This window comes from Carcharhinus amblyrhynchos, chromosome 10 (genome assembly GCF_965287045.1).
Source record: "Carcharhinus amblyrhynchos chromosome 10, sCarAmb.v2.hapA, whole genome shotgun sequence".
NCBI lineage: Eukaryota > Metazoa > Chordata > Chondrichthyes > Carcharhiniformes > Carcharhinidae > Carcharhinus > Carcharhinus amblyrhynchos.
Window position 1 is genome coordinate 24,448,303 of NC_137333.1, and position 23,851 is coordinate 24,472,153.

A 23,851-nucleotide genomic window follows, 5' to 3' on the forward strand; every position below is an offset into this window, starting at 1 on the left:
GTTAGTCTTGAGCAGCCCTCCGAGTGCTGGAAACCTGACATGTCTCAGCCTCTGACTGTCAGTGTGATGTTCCCCATTGGGTAAGCCCAAACCAAATCCAGAGTTATGACCCAGTGAGGTATGTGCCACTGTGCTGGTGGAGGGTGCAGGTGAACGCAGTGACGGTTTTTCTTCAGTTTCTTCCTCAGCTTCCTCATTGAGGTGGCCTGGGGGCTGGTCCTCTCCATCTGCCTCGATCTGCTGTTGCCTAAAAGTTTTACATCATGATCAGGCAGATCACAAAATTGCATGCTATTCACTGTGAATTTTAGGATGGTGTTGAACTCATAGATCCATAAAAGATTGCTGGGACAAGCAGATCTCTCCTTCTCCACAGGAGTAATCCCCCCGCTCCCCAGTAAGCTCATTGGCAGCGTCCTCAAACTGGGTGACGGCTGATCCCAGCTCAGATGTTTCCCCGTTATGGGATAGATTGTCCTGTACAAAGACAAAAGAATGGAATGTGATGAGCAGGGATGGAACAGGGGTTGGGGAGCTTGCACGCTTCCTGTGTATGGTGAGGACTGAGAATGGAGTTTGAGCAGCATATTAGATGAGATTGTGATGATGTGAAAGTTTCCATGAAACAAACGGTAGTGATATGTGTCCCTGCCAGTGATTAAGTGAGATCCCTGAAGGAAGTAACCCTTTGAATACATGATGCCCTGAAGAAAGTTTGATATTGGAGAGACCTGAAGGATGATTAACCGTGGTGAAGCAGATCAAATCGTTTATCCTCGTCCTGTATAGATGGCTTTTGGAATATGGTGATCAGCCACACCAATCTTCTCTGCTAAAGCCTTCCAGGTGAGGTGAAACTGGTATGGTTCTCAGGTCAAGGCCTTGAGGGTGTCAGGGCAGAAGTGAGGTGCAGCCTTCTTTTTTCAGGCTTGCAACTTTTTTTGTCTGGTTGCCAGACATCCCCATCGGTCTCCTGGAGATAGCTGGGCGGAGAGAATAAAATGTGGTACTTGAATGGAGTAAAGTTGCTATTGGAGGTTACTTGATTACCAAATCCTATGCAAAGAAAATGAATTGAACTCCACCTGAAGAAGGTGATGAACTTTTTGGCTACACATGGTGCCAAATGGGCAAAGGGGGTTGCCCATAAATCGATAATTCATATCTTTGTTGTGTCAGCTATTTAAAGTATAATTTATAGGGTGGGACTTTCCTCTCTCTCTGCATTGTGTTAACAGCGGCGGGAGAGGGCATGCCACTTGCAGGTGGCAGGATATTATGTCCGCCACTGTCAAAATGGAATGCACCCCTTGCCACTGGGAAACTCGTGGTAGGAATGCGCCGTTGGCCTCACTGCAAGATTCCGCCGGCGTGAATGGCGGCAAGATTTTGGTGATAGTTTCTACTGAATACAATTTGTTGTTATTTCATGTTTAATTTATGTTGGCGTTTATTGAAGTAAAAGTTATAAGAAGTGAAATACTGTCTATTGGTTTCTTTATTTGGGGTCATATAGGAAGTTTGGTTCTTTTAAGTTATTGGTTTTCTTGTGGGATAATAACATTTGATTAAAATGGTTGATTTACTGAGCTGTTCATGGGCAGTTGGGAATCAAGCATGATGTTGTGAATGTAGAATCACATGTACATCAGTCTGTGCAGGAATGCCAGGTTTAATTGGCTAAAGAACATTTAGGTTTTTATGACAATTCAGTGGCTTCATGTTCACCATTATTCAAATTCAGAGCGAGATTCAAACTGTCATCTCTGGATTGTTTGTCCAGGTCACTGGATTTCTCGTGCAGTAATATTATGGCTTTCATAACTTAATGAGCTTTCAAGGCTCTGTAGCTAATTATAATGGGATGTCATTGATAAAAAATTATAAACATATAGCTGATGTAAACCAAGAATAAGGAAATATTTGGAGAACAGGGAAATTGAGAAATGTAATGTAAATTTTATTATTCTGCTGTTGCTTTCTCAAAGTGGAGTAATATTTCATTTTTACAATCAGGTTATGTGTTCAAGGACTCACATCAGGACTTGAACATAAAAGAAAGTTGAAACTTTAGTTAAGGTACTGGGAGAATGCTGCATTCTCTGATATGCTGTCGTTTGCACGAAATTATGTTCAGGTAGGTGTCCGTGCCCCAAATATCAAGCCTCCTAACATAGGAGGCTTGATATTTGGTTGCCCCTCTCAATGCTGCATGTGGGAACTTTCCATCAATTGGCTACTGCACATGTCTCTCGCAGTTGAAAACAATCAAGTGGCTTGGAAATGTTATGTATTGAGGATGTGAAAGATGCCAAATAAATGAAAGTTCCTTTGACCTTTATTAGTATCTGATTGTACATCCATAGAGTATGTACCACTTATGAAAACTTGATTTTGTCAAATAATTTGAATTTTCAATGTAAAGAACATGGGAATATAGGACTCTCTTTCCAAAACCAATTATCAGATAATCTGAATTCAGTGACTGAATCAAATGTAGAGGAAAAGTGCATTAATTCTTCTCACTCCCTTTTAGGTTCTGATCTACAGGTTTGTGTATCAAAGGATCCAACATGCTGCACAAGAAAAATGGAGGAGCGATACCAAGCTGCAGCTCGTCAAGATGTTCAAAATTTGCTTCAGACATCCAGCTCAACACTGAAATTCTTAATATCACGCAATGCGGCTGCTTTTCAAGGTAACCTGTGGTCTGAACACAAGTTTTTTATTTGCTTTTTAAAAAATGTCAAGTAATTCAACATTGTATTCAGGTAGAGAGAGCTAATCCTGAAGAATAATTCTCAATGTTTGTTCTGCTGATTGCTGGAAGTATATAGAAATGTTGAGAAACAACCAGAAACAGATTTCCTCCAGGAAACTCAGGCTTCAGAAATCCAAGCTCAATAAACAAGGAATAAATTTGTGTTCATAGATTTGTGAACAAGGAAAAGACTATAAATTGTGTATTAACCTTCACTTGGCTATTCTATACAGACATTCTGCTGTGATAAGGAATGTTGAAATTTAGTTTACCATGAGATGGTCCAGTTTAATTCTAGCATGGTGGTGCTACTTCATCAGTTATGATTGCTTGGAAGTGTAACAGTTGAGTCAGATCTATTTAGTGTTGGAGAGGGTGAGCTGCACTTGGAGAAATCCAATGGGTTTTTCACTAAACAGAAGGAATTAAAATTAGTCCTTGATTTGATGCAAAATCACAGTGTCAGGTGATAATGTTTCTCTGTAGTTGGTTGAGCAGGGCTACAATTCACGACCATTCTGATAAAGGAATTTATAGAATATTGAATTTGTTCTGGTGACAGTTTCCGAATTATTTTTAAAAATTAATGGCCCGAATTTTGCGGCAGTAATGATGGTGAAGCTGTTAACATTTACTATCACTGTGCTTCTCTATAGGATGTACTGTTGAGGTCTCCGCAGGTTGCAATCAAAATCACTGAACTGTCAAGAAGTTGTCCTTTTACAGTCTCGCTGCAAAATCTCTTGAAAGATTACATCGTATTGAGTGAGGCAATCCAAGGCTCTCAATGGTGTAACAAGTTTATAATTATTGCTGGAAATCTGGATATCTGTGGCCTGGAAAGCTGATTTTGTGTGTGCGAACTATCAAATTTCCCCTTTATAAATAAGACAAGTGTGGAATGCTTTCTTCAGACTTATTGGTGAGCACCATTGCTTCACTGCTGATTCAATATCCGATGAGATGCTTTTGACTTACTTATGCTTCGGCAAATTTCATGGAAGTACTGTAGGTTTTGATTGGAGGTGCCAGTGTCCCTCTGAGCTCTGAGATCCATCATCATAATGGCAATATTCTGAGCCTGCATGGCTGCAAGTGTGCATCTCATAACTTCTTATGGGCAGCACGGTGGCACACTGGTTAGCACGGCTGCGTCACAATGTCAGTAATCTGGGTTCAATTCTGGCCTTGGGTTACTGTCTGTATGGAGTTTGCATATTCTGCCCGTGTCACCTGTGGGAGGAAACCTCCCACAGTCAAAAATGTGCAGGTTAGGTTGATTAGCCATGCTAAATTGACCCTATTGCCAGGGAATTAGCAGGGTAAATATGTGGGATTACAGGCAAAGGGCCTGGGTGGGATTGTGGTCTGTGCAGACTCATTGGGCCGAATGATCTCCTTCTGCACTATAGGGATTCTTTGATTCTATGATTCTCTGTCTGAGCTTCCACTGCAGCATGAGACATTTAGTAGATAGTTACTGGAGCTGAGGGCTTAGGAGAAGTCAGTAAAGTTTCCAGACCACATAATAGAACAGAAAGTATCGAAGGTGGCAGGAATCCAACCTCAGGCAGAGCAAAAAAGGTGATGAGTATGAGAAGGAAGGTGGTCAATGCAGGACTGAGGGTGTTGTCTCTAAGTGCATGCAGAATACAGAACAAGGTAAATGAGCTTGTTGCGCACGTTGAAATTAGCCGGTATGATGTTGTCGGCATCACAGAGACATGGCTGCAAGGGGATCAGGGCTGGGATCTAAATATCTAGGGATATGTGTCCTAATGGAAGGACAGGCAGATGGGCAAAGTGGGTGGGTTGCATTATTAGTAAGAAATGAAGTTAAATTGATAGTACGAAGTGATATAGGGTCAGAAGGCAAGAATCTCTGTGGGTAGAGTTGAGGAATTGCAAAGATAAAAAGATCTTGATGGGAGTTATGTACAGGCCTCCTAGCAGTAGTCAGGATGTGGGGCAGAAAATAAATCAGGAGATAGAAAAGGCAAATAAAAAAGGCAACATTACAATAGTTATGGGGGACTTCAGTATGCAAGTGGATTGGGAAAATCAAGTAGGTAGTGGATCCGAAGAAAAGGAATTTGTGGAATGTCTGCGAGGTGGCTTTTTTGGAGTAGCTTTTGACAGAGCCTACTAGGGAACAGGCAATTCTGGATTTGGTGATGTGTAATGAGGCAGACTTGATTCGGGAACTTAAGGTGAAGGAACCCTTAGGGAGCAGTGACCATAACATGGTAGTATTTATCCTCCAGTTTGAGAGGGAGAAGCTGGAATCAGATGTATAAGTATTATAATTAAATAAAGGTAATGACAAAGACATGAGGGAGGAGCTGGCCAGAGTTGATTGGAAAGGGAGCCTAACAGAGAAGACAGTGGACGAGCAATGGGAAGAGTTTTTGAGAGTTATTCAGGAGGCACAACAGATATTCATCCCAAGGAGGAGGAAAGATGCTAAGGGGAGGACGAGACATCCATGGCTGACGAAGGAATGATGTAGAGATGCCGATGTTGGATTGGGGTAAACACAGTAAGAAGTCTGACAACACCAGGTTTAAGTCCAACCAGATTGATAGTAATCCCACAAGCTTTCGGAAACGGTGTTCCTTTGTCAGGTGTGTGCAAGGTGTGCAAAAACTTGTGTGATTGTTATCAAATAAACTGGTTGGACTTCAACCACGTGTTGTCAGACTTCTTACTGACGAAGGAACTCAAGGGCAGCATAAAAGCAAAAGAAAAAGCATTTGAAGTGGCAATGATTAGTGGGAAACCAGAGGATTGGGAAGCCTTTAAAAGCGAGCAAAGGACAACTAAAAAAGCAATAAGAGGGGAGAAGGTGAAATATGAATGTAAGCTAGCTAGTAATATAAAAGAAGGTAGGAAGAGTTTTTTCAATATATAAAAGATAAGAGAGAGGCAAAAATAACCATTGGACCACTAGAAAATGAGGCTGGAGAAGTAACAATAGGACACAAAGCAATAGCAAAGGAATTGAATAGTTACTTTGCATCAGTTTTCATGGTGGAAGACACCAGTGGGATGCCAGAGCTCCAAGAGAGACAGGGGGCACAGGTGAGTGTAGTGGCCATCATTAAGAAAAACTGAAACGTATGAAGGTGGATGAATCACCTGGATCGGATGGACTACGCTCCAGGGTTCTAAAAGAGATCTGAGGAAATTATGGAGGCATTGGTGATGATCCTTCAGGAATCACTGGAGGCAGGAAGAGTACCAGAGGACTGGAAAGTAGCTAATGTATCACCGCTGTTTAAAAAGGGAGGGAGGCAGCAGACGGGAAATTATAGGTCAGTTAGCCTAATTTCGGTTATTGGCAAGATTTTAGGGTCCGTTATTAAAGATGAGATTGCAGAGTACCTGGAAGTGCATGATAAAGTAGGATTGAGTCAGTGTGGCTTTGTCAAGGGGAGGTTATGTCTGACAAATCTGTTAGAGTTCTTTGAGGAGGTAACAAGGAAGTTAGATGAAAGAGAACCAGTGAATGTGATTTATTTAGATTTCCAGAAGGCCTTTATCAAGGTGCCACATAAGAGACTGTTAAGTAAGTGCCCACAGTGTTAAGGGTAAGATCTTGGCATGGTTAGAGGTTTGGCTGACTGGCAGAAGGCAGAGAGGGGGGAGGTAAAGGGGTCTTTTTCAGGATGGCAACCGGTGACTAGTGGTGTGCCTCAGGGGTCAGTGCTGGGACCACAACCTTTCACAATATACATTAACAATTTGGAGGAAGGAGCTGAAAACATTGTTGCTAAATTTGCAGATGATACAAAGGCATGCAGAGGGACAGGTAGTATTGAAGAAACAAGGGGGCTACAAAAGGATTGGACAGGTTAGGAGAGTGGGCAAAGAAGTGGCAGATGGAATACAATATGGAAAAGTGTGAGGTTATGCACTTTGGAAAGAGGAATGGAGGCATAGACTATTTTCTAAATGGGAAAATGTTTAGGAAATCAGAAACACAAAGCGACTTGAGAGTCATTGTCAAGATTCTCTTAAGGTTAATGTGCATGTTCAGTCAGCAGTTAGGAAGGCAAATGCAATGTTAGCACTTATGTTCAGAGGACTAGAATGCTAGAGCAAGAGTATACTTCTAAGACTTTATAAGTTTCTGGTCAGATCCCATTTGGAGTATTATGAGCAGTTTTAGGCTCCATGTCTAAGGAAGGATGTGCTGGTCTTGGAAAGGTGCCAGAGGAAATTCACAAGAATGATCCCTGGAATGAAGCACTTGTCCTATGAGGAGTGGTTGAGGACTCTGGGTCAGTATTCGTTGGAGTTTAGAAGGATGAGGGGGGATTTTATTGAAACTTACAGTATACTGCAAAGCCTGGATAGACTGGATGAGGAGATGATGTTTCCACAAGTAAGAAGAACTAGAATCAGAGGCCACAATCTCAGACTAAAGGGATGATCCTTTAAAACAGAGATGAGGAGGAATTTCTTCAGCCAAAGATTAGGGAATCTGTGGAACTCTTCGCTGCAGAAGGCTGTGGAGGCCAGGTCATTGAGTGTCTTTAAGACAGAGATAGATAGTTTCTTGATTGATAGGGGGATCAGGGATTATTGGGAAAAGGCAGGAGAATGGGGATAAGGAAAAAGAATCAGCCATGATTGAATGGCGGACCAGACTCAATGGGCCGAGGGCCTAATTCTGCTCCTATGTCTTATGGTCTTATGGTGTAGTGCTGTAGTGGAAGCTGAGACAACAGCGATCAAACTCTGTTTTATAGCTGAATCTGCTGGCAGCGTCATGAAATTGGGTACCACTTCTGCAGTGGAAAGGATTAGCTCCAAACCCTGTGCAAAAACCTCTGTCACATTGGAGCCAGATTCGTCCATTCTGCTTGACAGTGACAGAGGTTGTCTGGAAGCCCTGCTAATCTAACTGTCTAGTTGTGCAGCATCACTAGCAACCTCCTGTAATGCCACTCCATCTGTCCTCATCTGAGTCTGCTAGGACAGAATTAGTCTGTGACCTTTTGCTATGGTGAGCTACTGTCTGGTGCAGCCTACCTGGGTGGCACGGTAGCACAGTGGTTAGCACTGCTGCTTCATCGCTCCAGGGACCTGAGTTCGATTCCCGGCTTGGGTCACTATCTGTGTGGAGTTTGCACATTTTCCTCGTGCCTGCATGGGTTTCCTCCACGTGCTCCGGTTTCCTCCCATAGTCCAAAGATGTGCGAGTTAGGTTGATTGGCCATGCTAAAATTGCCCCTTAGTGCCCTGAGATGGGTAGGTTAAAGGGATTAGCGGGTAAATAAGTAGGGATATGAGGGTAGGGCTTGGTTGGGAATGTGGTCGGTGCAGACACGATGGGCCAGATGGCCTCTTTCTGCACTGTAGGGTTTCTATGATGATTTCTATGAATACCTTTGGCAGGTGACCTACCATGTGCTAAGTGTGACTCCAAACCAACCTTTAAGGTATGTGCATTGCCAATGTCTGAGCTGGTGACTGCAGTTGTGTAATGATGCTTCTGCATCACTTGTGTGGGGTTGCTCATTCTCTTTCTCTTGGATGTGCTTTGGCTGGGAAGTGGGCGGTTCTTGGCTGTCTGAAATCAAAATCAGAATGGGAGGATTGGAGTGAGGTGAGAAGTTGTTGGTGTGTAAGCAATGAGTCTGTGTTTGCACCATCCTCGCTTTACACATGATGCAGGATGAAAATGAGATGCGGTTTGAGAAGGGTCACAAGGCAGTAACATCATCATCATGAATCATCATGGTGATGGTTGATGCAATGGGACCTGTCGCATCCGGCTATGGGTACACCATCTCCTCCTTGGGGCCCAGTGGATATAAGGCATACCTGGCCCCTGCTGCTATTCTGCTCCCCTTTGTATTTTTTGCAACCTTGTTTTGCAAAAGAGGGGGAAGCACGCCTGTGATTGTGTCGTTACACTGCGTTTGGATGAAAAGACAGCCAAAGCTAAACAACTGGAGTTATGTGGAAACAGAGAGTGATTGAAGTGAGGCTGGGATCGATGAATGGTGTATGAGGATTAGCATGCGCATTTAGATGTTCGGCTTGAGTCCTGACTGTTATGGACTGCTGTTGAGTGAGTGATAGGGGTTTTGTGCATCGAGCAGTGTGAGAGATTGGTGGTGTGCTCAGTATCAAGTGTTATTTAATCACTGACCTTGCTCAGGGAAGGTCATTAAGCTTCTTCAAGGACTTTGGGAAAGGCATTTACCTCCTTGGCTACTGGTTTCAGGGCTTTCTTTGATGACTTACTGACTTTCCATGGAAACATGGCCTCTCCCTTCTATTTTCACCTCTATGATTAAGACACCCAGCAGCACAACTGTGAAGTGGAGAGCCCCCTTTCTGTCCTGGTGTTCCATATCCTTTGTTTGCATTTGCAGAACTGGTATAATCTTTATGTGATTTAGTATAAAAGGAACAGATTGCCTTTCAGGGGTCCAGCTCACTGCAACACTTTCTAGCCTTCCTTTCAGTTAGATTCCGTGTTGTGAAGTGCTGAATTGCCTACTTCTGGTCTAAATTCCTATGTTCCTATGCAGTCAATCAGCAGCATGATTCACGTTGTAGAAATCGTTTAAAAGAGGAGGTAGCATATGATTTGCAAGCTCCCTGCTCAAATAGGCATGGGAAGGTTGCAAATAGTGACCCCTGCACACAAGAATGTGAGTCAACCACAGAACATGTTTTTATTTATTATGCAGTAGAGATGATATGAAGACTTTGCATTGATGTGGATAAAGTGATAGCAAATTACTCAGGATACTGTAAATCTGCAACAATGAATAAAATGCTGGAAATACATAACAATATTGGCAGCAATTGTGGTGAGTGAAACAGGGTTAATGGGTTGAATATTCATCTGCTCCCAAGTTGGGTACTGCAATTGGGGAAATTTCTTGGCTCTCTGCATCCATCTCGGGAAAACATATCCCATCAGAGCTGGTGGATTGCCTGCTGATGGAGTTGGCCCCCCTGCTCCTATCACAGATCTGAGGTTTCCAAGTGCCAATAGCTTTGACTCAGTTGTTTCTTTATTTTAGGCCCTCTAAACCCTCACCCTTCACGGCCCATTAACCGCTCATCCACATCCCATGTTACCTCCATGCTACCATACAAAGCTAATTTTGATCTATGACCCCCACCTCTGTGGTCCCTTAAAAGCCCACATATGAACTTAATACCAGATCAGGCCATCCTATCCCCCATCCATCATTCTGTGCCCTTGCATCCTTCATGCAAACACATCCAGTTTCAACCACGGGCTGACCTCAGGAGCCATATTCAGATGAAATAAAATAAAGATGTAAAAAACCATTAGAGCCTTCAATACATAAAAAGAAACACCCATTATGAAAGCCTATTCAAAACTTCTAATTCTTCTCAAGTCCTTAATTTGTTCTAAAAATAATTTCATTCATAACCCTATACTGTGAGAAAAATGAGAGTTCTTAATTTTTTTGCAATATAATTGTCATCTTATAAATGAAGAAACAGACTGTGTGGGTACTGGTTTAATTAAGCTGGAGACAGACTGCAAGGTTAAAACATAAATAAAGGAGGTGAGAAGGCAAATGGTTGAAATGGTAATAACAAAACCAGCGAAGTAACTTGATCAGGAATTTTCATTTGACAGATAAGAGAAGTGATTTTACAGTTGACTATTGGATTTCAAAGGAAACAAATACAATTGAGGGATTGTAAATATATGAGAGACCATAGTAAGTTTACTTTATAAATATAGTAGCTATAAAGTAATAAAAAATATGTTGGTTAATTCTCAAACAAGTAGCTGCTAAATTATTGTAGAAGCAATAAAGTGAAAGTTCAAAAGCAGAAAGTATATTTAAAGGGCGATAAAAGTCAGTTGTATGTGGTGTGTGTGGCCTTGGCCAAGAGAGTAAATGCTGGAACCAGACCTGTGAACATCAGTTTTGCCACCACCTTCAGAAAGGTAAATCTGTGTGAGATTTCCCCTAGGGCAGCAGGGCATTATATGATAATGTTACTGAAAGCTTATAGATTAGACAATCTATTAGGACTGTTACTATTAAAAAGCTCTGAGTTTCAGCAGGTCAGTGGAGAAAGAAAATAGAGTTAACATTCTGAATCTGTATGACTTTTCTTCAGAGCTTAACTAATTTGTTCGATCCTTTGAGGAAGTAACAAACAACATGATTAAAGGAGAACCAGTAAATATGGTATACTTGGATATCTAAAAGACACATGGGGAAGATGATGGCCTACCGGTATTATTGCTAGACCATTAATCTAGAACTGAGCTAATGTTCTAGGGGCCCGGGTTCAAATCCAGTCATTGCAAATAGAGGAATTTGAATCCAATAAAAGAAACCTGGAATTAAAAATTTACTGATGACCATGAAACCATTGTCGGAAAAATCAATGTGTTCACTAATGTTCTTTAGGGGAGGAAATCTGCTATCCTTACTTGGTTTGGACTACGTGTGACTCCAGAGCCACAGCAATGTGATTGACTCTCAACTGTCCTCCAAGAGTGTTTGGGGAATTCACTGGGGACTTCAATCTGCGGACCCTGCATGCAGCTGAATCTAGCTAAACGCTAAGATTTGCGAGATACAGTATGTGGTTAAAGACGTTTTTAATTTGACCAGTACATATTGGGAGAGAGATGCAGGATGGATTCCAGCTTCTCTCAGAAATTACATCACATGAACACTATTGGTATGCTATTTTCAAAGATTCATATTCCCTGCCCCACCTGTCATGCAAACTGGATGATCCGATTACACTCTATCTTGGCTAACTATTGCTTAGTATAATTAGGTACTCATTGGTTAACTGGACCTGAAAACTTTTCCCCTGATGCCTAGAAACCTTACCTATGGATGTCTGACAGGTTCAAGGTTCCCCCTTGCCACTATAAGGCTGTGGGAACTGAGATCACTCAGGGAATCATTCTGTCTAACTAACTATACCTTATCATCACAGCCACCATTGAAAGGCCAAGAGTAAGGAGCAAAATGCTCCCTTTCATTTTAGTTAGCAATTAAATTCTTCTATGCATACCACTATAAGAACATAAGAACATAAGAAATAGGAGCAGGAGTAGGCCATCTAGCCCTTCGAGCCTGCCCCGCCATTCAATAAGATCATGGCTGATCTGTCGTGGCTCAGTTCCACTTTCCCGCCCTCTCCCCATAACCCTTAATCCCCTCTCTTATCAAGAACCCATCAACCCGCTTCTTAAAAATATTTAGCGAGGCAGCCTCCACCACTTCAACGGGTAGAGAATTCCAGAGATTCACCACCCTTTGAGTGAAGAAGTTCCTCCTCAACTCCGTTCTAAACCGCCTCCCCTTTATCTTGAGGCTGTGCCCCCTAGTCCTACTGTCTTTTTTGAGCGGGAAGAGTCTCTCCACCTCTATCCTATCCATCCCATTCATCATCTTATACGTCTCAATGAGATCTCCCCTCATTCTTCCAAACTCCAACGAGTACAAGCCTAGTTTATTCAGCCTCTCCTCATAGCTCAATCCCCTCAACTCCGGTATCAGCCTAGTAAACCTCCTCTGCACTCCCTCCAGGGCCAAAATATCCTTGCGCAGGTGCGGCGCCCAAAACTGCACACAGTACTCCAGCTGCGGCCTCACCAATGCCCTATACAGCTGCAGCAAGACCTCCCTACTTTTATATTCAATCCCCCTCGCTATGAAGACCAGCATCCCATTCGCCTTCCTGACCACCTGCTGCACCTGCAAGCTGGGTTTTTGCGACTCATGCACAAGGACCCCGAGGTCCCTCTGCACCATCGCCTGCTGCAGTTTTTCGCCACGTAAGTAATAGTCCTTCCTACCCACTTGCCAACATTAAATTCCATTTGCCATTTCCTGGCCCATTCGCCCAGCCTATCTAGATCCTTCTGCAGACTCTCCACACCCTCCGCACAATTTGCCTTTCCCCCAATCTTGGTGTCATGAGCAAATTTCGACACCCTGCACTCGGTTCCCTCCTCCAAATCATCTATATAAATGGTAAATAGCTGAGGCCCCAGCACCGACCCCTGGGGCACCCCACTAGTCACCAACCGCCAATCCGAATAGCACCCATTGACCCCCACTCTCTGCCTCCTATTCGACAACCAATCCTCTATCCACGCTAACACCCTACCCCCAACTCCATGTCCCCTGACCTTCTGCAATAACCTCTTGTGAGGTACCTTGTCAAACGCCTTCTGAAAATCCAGAAAGACCACATCCACCGGCTCTCCTCTATCCACTGCCCTAGACACATCCTCATAGAACTCCAGTAAATTTGTCAGACACGACTTCCCTTTAATGAAACCGTGTTGCGTCTGCCCTATCAAGCAATTCCCTTCAAGATGCCTCGCAATTTCCTCCTTAATAACGGATTCTAACATTTTACCTACCACAGACGTTAAACTAACCGGCCTATAATTCCCCGCCTTTTGCCTGGCACCCTTCTTAAACAACAGCGTAACATTAGCCGTTTTCCAATCTTCCGGCACTTCCCCGGAATCCAGCGACGTCTGGAAAATAACCACCAAGGCATCCACTATAACCTCCGCCATTTCTTTCAGAACCCTCGGATGCATTCCATCCGGTCCTGGGGACTTGTCCACAATCAGCCCCTCCAGTCTGTCGAGCACCACCTCTCTAGTAACAGTAATGTCATTGGTCTACTATCTTCGTAGCTGCAAAGTCTTAGGTTCTATACTTCATTGTTCCTACAAATGTGGCCTTTCTGGCTCTGCTTTTTCCCATTATGCTTTTATGGCAAGCAGCCCTTGGCCAAAGCTTGCAAGACATTTAAAATTATGTTTTCAAATTACAATATTTGTTAACAATTCGCTACTATTGATAATATTGTGATTAATAGACAATACCTTCATATAATACATGTGGGAGGCATATCATAATACCTTTGGTAGAAGGCACATTATGGTTACTATTTTAAACTACTTTGATTTAAAAACACTTTAATAAGCAGGGGTTTCATTATCCCATGCTACTAAGGGCAACTGGGAATGGACAAAAAATTCTGGCCAGCCAACGATGCCCATGTCCCATAAATAAATTAAAAGTTAAATTTGGAGCTGCGACGTGTGCCTATCCTTTTCCCAGCACTGATGAGAACAAATATAATTTTTATTAGAGGCAAGTACCCTGGCCTAAACCAGAGGTGTACTCAGTAAATTTAAAAATTGTGCCCTGATAAAATCACTGGGGTCAGCTTTACCTTTTTAACCAAAGTGAAAATTTATCTTGTGCTATCTTTATGTTACTAGTGGCTGTTGCTTCCCACTGGAAAGTAGCATGTTAATGAGTCCAGCTTTTGGAATTGGCAGACTGGCAATTGCATTGCTGCATTTATATCCAGGCATTAATATTTATCAGCCCTGAATATGATGCATTGTGATTTGGCACAATAAATGTTTTGTACATTGAAATTTTGTAAGAAGTAATATTACTAAAAATTCAAACTCACAACTTCTCTGAAAGCTTTGGTCTACATAGTTAATTTATGAAATGGACAAAATTATGTTGAATCTGAATTTCAGAATGAGAAGGTATTGTTAAAAAAGAAGACAACATATGTACAAAATATTAGCGTGGTACATCATATCACATGCATATGGAGTATCAAGTAACAATAAGGTGAAAACTCTTGTCTCAGACTCAATGCAGCTTTCAGTTCCTTTGTCCTCTTTGACGAAGATCCAAGGAGTTATGAACAGAATCCATAGCAACTGCTGTTTTGTTTGTTGTATAGAATATTTGGCTCGGGTGTTACTGTTTTCAATGTGCTGAACAGATTTAAATATCCAGATTTGAATATTGAGGAGTAACATATAATCTGTTTGCAATGTGCATGTACAGAGCTGTACTGAGCAATTCAGAACCCTTGGATTTATGTATTGTGTGTTTCATTCATTAAAAATAGTCAACAACATTCAGTACTAATTAAATATAGATTTGGAGATTTGAGGCAGGATGTAGAAAAGGGAAGTAATGTGAATGAGTATGTGTATCGTGAAGATTTAAATTTTTGATTTTAAACTAAATACTGTTTGATTAGCCCCAGTGTATAATATTTGCTTTATGAAGTGACATCACATTTAGTTACAGTAAAAACCTATTCAGCTTTCTGATAAAGATTTCTATTTTTTTTCAGCACCAACAACTTCATTGTCGATGTAAATTTAAATTACTGAGGAAATATAAATTATTGTGCTTTTTAACCTGGTACCCGAATTGTGTTTCAACAGCTTGTAAATTGGTTTGGGACTGGTGTAACAAATGTTAATATGATATTTTATTGTGTGTGTTTTCTAAGCGCAGGTAACCATAGCTTTTTAAGTATTCTTCTGTCCCTGAGATAACAGAGTTTCAAGTATCGGAAAATAATTCTTACTTTACGTAAAGTATGGGATGAATTCTCGTCAAAAAATGGTCAAGTTCCATCTCCGGCGGGAAAAGCAGTGAGAATTCCATTGGGTGTATCAGCGTGATCCAGATCGCAATTGAGTCACATCAGTGCTGTCTCACAGCACCCTGGGACCCAGGTTTGATTCTGGACTTGGATGACTGTGTGGAGTTTGCACATTCTCCTTGTGTCTGCGAGGGTTTTCTCGGTGCTCTGGTTTCTTCCCACAGTTCAAAGATGTGCAGACCACTGTGGATTGGCCATGTTAAATTGCCCCATATTGTCCCAAAATGTGTAGATTAGGGGGATTAGTCGGGGAATATATGTAGGGTTATGGGGTTAGTAAGATGCTCTTTCAGAGAGTTGGTACAGACCTGATGGGCCCAATGGTCTCCTTCTGACTGTGGGGATTCTATGGATTCCTTAGATAAGCTCAAAACTGCACATAATCTTCCACGTTGGTCTCTCCAGGATCTTGTATAATTGCAGCACGCCATACTTGCTCCTGTACTCAAATCTTCTCACTATGAAGGCCAATTTACCATTTGCTATCTTTACCGCCTGCTGCACCTTCAGTGCGACTGGAGTATGAGGACACCCAGGTCTCGTTGCACATTCTCCTCTCTCAATTTATGGCCATTCAGATAATAATTTGCCTTCCTATTTTTACAGCCGAAGTTTCTTACCAGATTATACTGCATTTGTCATGCATTTGCCACTCAGTCAGCTTTTCCAAATTACAATGAAGCATCTTTGCATCCTTCTCACAGATTACCTTCTCACCCAGCTTTGCTTTATCTGCAAATTTGGAGTTATTGGGAATTACGGTAACAGCGGTTAGCACTGCTGCCTCATAGCGCCAGGGACCCAGGTTTGATTTCCAGCTTGGATCACTGTCTGTGTGGAGTTTGCACATTCTCCCCGTGTCTGTGTGAGTTTCCTTCGGGTGCTCTGGTTTCCTTTCACATTCTGAAAGATGTGATGGTTAAATGCATTGACCCAAACAGGCATTGAACTGCGGCAACAAGGGGAATTTCATTGTAACTTCATTGCACTGTTATTGGAAGCCTTATTTGTGACTAATAAATAAACTTTGCTTAGTTCCTTCATCTAAATCATTAATATATATGTATATATATATGGAAAGCTGACATCCCAGCCCTGATCCCTGTAATACCTCACTAGTCACTGCCTGCCATTTGGAAAAACATCCTCATTCATTTCTACACTTTGTTTTCTATCTGCCAGTTGATTTTCTATCTAAATACATTACCCCAATCCCATGTGTTTTAATTTTATACGCTAATCTCTTGTAAGGGAAAAGCTGTAAGTTCAAATAAGCCATATCCACTGGCTCCCCCTCATCAAATCTATTGACTACGTCCTCAAAGAATTCCAATAGATTTGTCAGACATGATTTTTCTTTCGTAAATCCATGCTGACTCTGCCCAATGCTATCACTGTTTATCAAATACTCTGTTATTGAATCTTTCATCATGGACTCTAGAATTTTTCCCACTACTGATGTCAGAGCCGACTGGTCTGTAATGTCCTGTTTTCTGTCTATTTCCCTTTTTAAATAGTGGGGTTACATTAACCTCCAATGTGTAGGAACTGTTCCAGAGACTATAGAATCTTGGAACATGACCACCAATGCATCCACTAGTTTTCAGGCCAATTCCTTAAGTACGCTGGGGTGTAGATTTTCTTTGGATTTATTCGCTTTCAATCCTGTCAGTTTCCCTAACAGCATTTCCCTACTAATACTGATTACCGTTCCACCCTCCCACACTAAACCCTTTACTCGTCAGCATTTCTGATGTGTTATTTGTGTCTTCCGTGTGAAGACAGAACCTAAGTATGAATTTCGTTGGTCAGCCATTTCTTTGTTCCCCATTATAAATTCCTCTGTTTCTGACTGTAAGGGACTGGCATTTGTTTTCACCAATCTTTTTCTCTTCTTATACCTATCAAAACTTTTACAATCAGTTTTTATGTTCCCTGCATGCTTACTCTTGTCCTCTATTTTTTCCTTCGTAATCAATTCCTTTGATCTATTTTGCCATTGTTTATCCCATGTCATCCCTTTAAGTAATGTTTCCCAATCCATCATAGTCAGTCCTGCCTCATACCATCATAGTTTCCTTTATTAAGATTTAGGACCTTAGTCTCAGAATCAAATATGTCACTGTCCATTTTGATGAAATATTCTATCATATTATGGTCACTCATCCTCATGGGGCATCGCACAACCAGATTGCCAATTATTTATTTCTCATTTCACAACACCTATCTAGGATGGCCTCTCGTAGGTTCTTCAACATATTGGTCCAGAAAACCACCCTGCATGCACTACAGGACTTCCTCCTGTACGGTATTGTGACTAATTTGATTTGCCCAATCTATATGCAGATTAAAGTCACCCATAATTACAGATGCTCCTTTATTGCACACATCTCTAATTCCCTGTTTAATGCAATTTGCATCACCATCACGACAATTTGAGTACAGTCCAGAGTGGCGCTTCTCACCCCTTGATGTTTCTCAGCTCGATCCATAAAGATCCTACATAATCAGAGTTAATGGCTGGGATTCTCCAAAGAAAATTCTCAGTGCCGAATTCGCATAAAAAACATAGTAACCTCATTTTAGCGGTATTTTGAAAATGAATCTCCCACACTCTGTGCACTGCAGAGTGTCTCAGGGAGATTAATGTTAAAAATTCAAGGGCAGGGCCTATTCCCACAAGAGAGGCCAGCAGCATAACCTGTCAGAGCAGAGTCGGCACATACACAGTAGCCCTGCACTGCTGACCTCCCGATCACTGGCCAACACAGCAATCCCCAATCGCTGGCTGTGGGGCCCACTCACTCACCACCTGTTTGCTTCCCTCCTGAATGTCTCCAGGCTAGTCTGATATCACTGTCCCACCCACCCCACATCAGCCCCAATCTCCCTGACTCCCTCCCTCCACCCAGCAGTCCTGATCTCTCCGACTCCCCCCGACCTCCCTCATGGCAGCCCCCACTGCCACCACCCCAAAGGCCAACCCCCTCTGCCAGTGATCCCGAATGCCTTGTGTCAGCAGGACCCCCTCTCCCCACCCTCACTGATCTCCCTCTTTCTGCCACACCCAGCAGGCCCTGCCCCTGGCTTCACCCCGTTGACACTGCCTGATGCCCAGTGGGCAGTGCTAAGGTGCCCCTTGGGTATTGCCACTTTGCTCTTTGGGCAGTGCCGGGGGCTGGGCTAGCACTGCCAGGCTGGCAATACCCAGGGGGCAGCTCCCCTTATCCCTTACCATCTGGGGGACTTTGATGGCCTCTTTCACACCAGCGTAGTCAGGCCGCCAGTTCCCCGTTAGTGAAGAGCTGTTGTAAACCCTGCTGGAGGAAACCACTTCTGGGGGGTCGGGAGGAGACACTAGTGTTCAGTCCTGGACCTGCTAATAGGATTCAAATAGCGATTATAATATTTAAGTCGGCTCCATGCCAATTTCCAGTATGTGGCTGACACTGCCAGAAATCTGAGTCCTGGAGATGCGCAGATGCCTTGGCACTGAGTGGGAAGCCTGCTAATCGGTCTCTGCTGATGTTTTCCAGCAAAACAGTGGGGTGGGAAAATCACTCCCAATATCTTTCCTCACTATTGTTTCAATCTCCATTTAGAATCATAGAATCCCTACAGGGCAGAAATAGACCATTTGATGCATCAAGTCTGCACAAATTCTCCAGTGGAGCATTCCACCCAGACCCTATCCATGTGAACCCATATATTTACACCACTTAATTCCGCTAAACTCCACACGTTGGATATTAGGGGGAAATGTAGCATGGGCAATCCACCTAACCTGCACATCTTTGGACTGTGGGAGGAAACCGAAGCACCCAGAGGAAACCCAGACAGGCACGGGAAGAATATGCAGACTCCACACAGACAGTCACCCAGGGCCAGAATTGAACGTAAGTCCCTGGAGCTGTGAGACTGTCCTTTGAATCAACGATTCAATTAATACCTTTTCCTTTTTCTCTGTCCTTGCTAAATATTGAATACCCCTGGATGCTCAGCCGAGTTTGGTCAAGGAGCTGGTTGAGTTGGGTCAGGAGATAATCCATTTGGGTTGGGGATGGTGGGGGTTGTAAGTGGGTCAGCTAGGGTAGGGGTTAGTCAAATGGTGGTGTTTAGGTGGGTTGGGTTCGGGTGGTAGTTGGGTCTTGTTGAGGGATGGTCCATTGTGGGAGGTTAGTTGGGTTGAGTCAAGGCAGTATTTGGGAGGCAGAGAGTAGTCGGACCAGTAGGAGTGGTTGGATCTGGTTAATGGAGAGGGAGTGGATGGGTGGGAGTTAGGTCACATTCGGTTGGGAATGGTGATTTATTTATGGTATGCAGTTGTTTGATTACTGAGTTAGAACAGACATTACTCATTGTAGGGTAAGTATGAGCTTAGTGTTGGAGACTTTCACAGAGGTTTCCAGGCAGCCAAAATCCTTGAAAGTTTAGCTTCCTGAGCAATCACCATGCAAATGTGTGCATCAGGACTCCTGTGGGTTCCTGATGCACACCAGTAGCACAGTGGTTAGCACTGCTGCCTCAGAACGCCAGGGATCTGGGTTCGATTCCCAGCTTGGGTCCCTGTCTGTGTGGAGTTTGCACATTCTCCCTGTGTCTGTGTGGGTTTCTTCTGGGTGCGCTGGTTTCCTCCCATAGTCCAAAGATGTGTGGGTTAAGTGGATTGGCCATGCTAAATTGCCCCTAAGTATCAGGGGGACTAGCTAGGTAAAATGCATGGGGTTAGGAAATAGGGCCTGGGTGGGATTGTTGTTGGTGTAGACTCGATAGCCTTCTTCTGCACTATAGGATTCTATGGTTCTATGATGTGCATCTCCCAATCTGCGTCCAATTTCCAATGATCCGGATACGAGATGATTTGGGTCATCCTGTTCTGAAGGGGGACATCATAACTGAACCCAAGGAGAAGGATTAGTGAACTTTTGTTTTGCAGAAGTGTATTAATGCCCTGAATACATTTCTGGGGATAGCTGAGACCGAGAGGATTTTAGATTTTAAGGGAAAACTGGTTAAAAAGCTTTAGAATTATGGTGAGTGAGCAGAACAGTGGGATTTATTTTGGATTGCTTTAGCAATGAGTCAATACAGACATAATAAGACCACCAATTATGCTGTACGATCTGTGGTTTCTAAATTGTAGCTATCCCAGTAAGTGTGCCTTCTATCAGAGTTTAAAGTTTTGACAGAAATTGTGTATTTTAAAAATAGCAATTGGAAGTATAGCAGTGCTGTACACAACATTGGCTTTGCTTCAAAGAGCTTTCCAAATCCATATATAGGAATGCCATACATAAACTGCAGATTGCAGGTGGTATTGTCAACATGTGGGTAAGATTGAACTCTGGAGGAGTTGCAAAATGGGTACTAGTTCATTGCCAATGTTATACATAATGCCTAGTTTTTTTATTCATTTATGGGATGCGGGCATCTCTGGCTAGCCCACCATTTATTGCCCATCCCTTGAGAAGATGATAGTGAGCTGCGTTGTTGAACCACTGCAATCCCTGACGTGTCAATACATCCACAGTGCTGTTAGGGAGGGAGTTCCATGATTTTAACTCAGCAACAATGAAGGAAGGACAATATTTTTCCAAGTTTGGATGGTGAGTCATTTGGAGAGGAATCTCCAGATGATGGTGTTCCCGGGTATTTGCTGCCCTTGTTTTTCTAAATAGCAGTGGTCGTGGGTTTAGAAGCTGCTCCCCAAGGAACTTTGGTGCATTCCTGTAACACATCTTATAGATGGTACACATTGCTGCCATTATTTGCTGGTAGTGGATGGATAAACGTTTGCAGAAGGGATTGCAATCAAGTGGGCTGCTTTGTCCTGGATGGTGTCAAGCTTCTTGAGTGTTGTTGGAGCTGCACTCATCCAGGTAAATGGAGAATGTTCTATCACGCTCCTGACCTGCACTTTCTAGACGGTGGACAAGCTTTGGGGAATCAGGAAAAGTATTATTTTCCACAGGGTTCCTAGTCTTTGGTCTGCTCTTGTAGCCACAGTATTTATATGGCTAGTCCAGCTCAATGATGTTGCCTGTGAAATGTTCTTTATAGGCACTTCGACCAGCTCATTACTCAAAAATGTGTTCACCCAGGTGTTCTTACTTTACGAGAGAAACAGGAGACTGCAATTCAAATTTAATTTTGTTAAAACACCTGCGTATTGAAGAAATGACTCCTGCACAATAAAATTAAATTAGCTTTTCCCCAAACTAAGCTGACTGCCTGACAAACACACAAACTACCTGCTCTGTGAACTTGACTGGACTGTTGGATTCAATTAATTGCGCCCATGTTGATGGATGAACTCGGGGTCTTCATGGTACAAGCTTGCACATCCTCTTCTGTTGTCACAGGTCACAGGTTGCAGCAGGCCAGTTGAGTCTTAACTGGAGTTGTCTTCAGATATTTGTTTTTATCGCTCTCTCTGGTCCCCTCTGGAATGTTCTTGGCTTTCAGCCACTGGGGTCGCAGCACCCAATGAGGTTAAGCCAAGTCATCCTAATGGACAATCTCAAGTGTATCTGAGGTGCCAGGGAGTCTGGCTGTTTATTGTTCTGGCTGAGTGCCTCTTGATGGGTTTTGGGTTAGAATGAGTTTCCTAATGTAAAGGTTGAGCACTTCTTTTCATTATGCAAGACAAGCCTGGGCTGGTTCCTTTTAGCTTTAGACCTGTGGTAACCTTGTCCACATTTCATCAGGCCTTGCTTACAGAAGTTGTTAGCTATGTTTAATTTAGAGTGTCCAATTTTATGTTGGGCCTAGTGGCTTGAGCTGTTAATCACTTGGCCACAATGGTCAATGGTAACCCCCAGGATATTGATAGTGGGGGATTCAATGATGATAATACTATTGAATATCAAGCCATGATGGTTTGGTCCTTTCTTGCTGTGTGGGGCAACTGTTAATTTCCACTTGTCAGCCCGAGACTGGATATTATCTAGGTCTTGTTACGTCTGGACATGGGCTGCTTCAGTATCTGAAGAATGAAGCTGAAAAATATGCAGTTATCAGTGAATATCCCCACTTCTGACCTTATGAATTCCATTGGGAAATCATTGGTCTCACCAAAATTTAGTTTTGCCTGCATCATCTTCAGTATTTCAGATTCAAGGTTTCATAGTCCATCATACTGTGCGGAGGTGCTATCTCTAGAATATTGAAATATCAAGATATGGAGAAGTTCTAAACTAATTTTGAAGTAGGAAGTTAGATTGGATAGGCAAAATTAAGTTTGCATCAGCTTTTCAAATCGTCAGCAAGCTTGTGCTTATTTGTTAGCTTAAGAATGGATAAATGAATGGCAAAAATTCTTTGAATTAGGCTCAATATTTTCTCCTTCTTGAATTGCAAACAGTGATCATGCCTCATGGCATTTAATATTTTATTTGGAGATTGTTTGCTGTATCCAGCCACAGGGGCTTGAGCACATCACCTTGGATGACACATCAGCGCGGTAATATGAGAGTGCTACACTGCTTTTGGATTAGACATCAAACCAAGACTCGGTCTGCTCAGTTGGAATGGGTAAAACATCACATTTCTATTCAAAGAAGTTCTGAAAGTTACTGTATAAACACAAAATATTTTTCTGCCTTTTTCCTGACTTACTGTCTCCTTTTCCAGTTTTTTCTTTCCACCACCGCTTGCCCATCCTTCTCAATTAACATATGGCAAATTCTTTGGGTGGTGGTAATATTTTTAGAACTAAGGCTACCATTTAGTTCTTTCATGACGTCAATCCGACGAGACCAAAAGCCTTATTTAGAACAGAGGAATTCAATGTAGGAATACCTGCCAGTCTGCTGCATAGATGAAAGATTTGTATTCATTCAACACTATGTGGATCATTTCATTTGATTTATTTCAAAGATGTTTCTGACAGATGTTCTCTTCCTTTGGGTGTCTTCAGAGAATACCTGAGATTAAATTACTGTACATTGCATGACTCGTTAAACTCTGAGGTGATACTCTGAAGCAAATGCTGTAAATTTGATGCAATAATTCATTTCCGCTTTTTGTACAAATTTTAACTACCAGAGCTGAAATAGAATCTCATACTAGTCACTGATCAGAGCCACCATTGTTCATTTGTTTTGCACACAAAATATGGTATTGTGATTTAAAAATATTAAAGAGTCGTGAAGGGGATATTGCACATACTGTAGGATTAAAAGCATGTTTAGAGAGGATAGAAAATTTAATGGTTAAAACTGATACATTTTGGCTAAAATATAAAATAAATTGCAACATGATTTGCTGTGGCAGGGCATCAATTGATATTGACTGTCATTTGTAATTGCCCTTGCATATTTAGGTTTTAACATTTATTGAGTGGCAAGTTTTTGAAAATGAGAGTAGACAATTTAACAGTAATGGAAGCCAGGCATCTTGGACCTGAGCAAATTGAGAAATCAACTGGGCATCTCAATCAATCAGATTGAAGAAATATGAAGTTAACAGGGCTGCAATTGAGAAGAAATTATAAATGAGAGTGGGTGAATGAATTGCTGAATCCAACACAGAAAGATACTTATGGAGGAAAAGAAAGCTCGGATTAACAGTGAAAAGAAAGTTTTAGAATCG

At 42.4% G+C, this 23,851-nt stretch overlaps 1 protein-coding gene across 3 annotated transcripts in view; it reads left to right on the forward strand.

Moving 5' to 3' along the window:
- Positions 1-23,851, forward strand: part of gpc5a (glypican 5a) — a 1,078,596-nt gene that overhangs the window by 28,685 nt on the left and 1,026,060 nt on the right. For all 3 annotated transcript variants that reach the window (XM_080198140.1, XM_080198142.1, XM_080198143.1), the window contains exon 2: positions 2,537-2,698. In XM_080198140.1, coding sequence (XP_080054266.1) covers positions 2,537-2,698 — 162 coding nt within the window. The remainder of the gene's footprint in view (positions 1-2,536; positions 2,699-23,851) is intronic.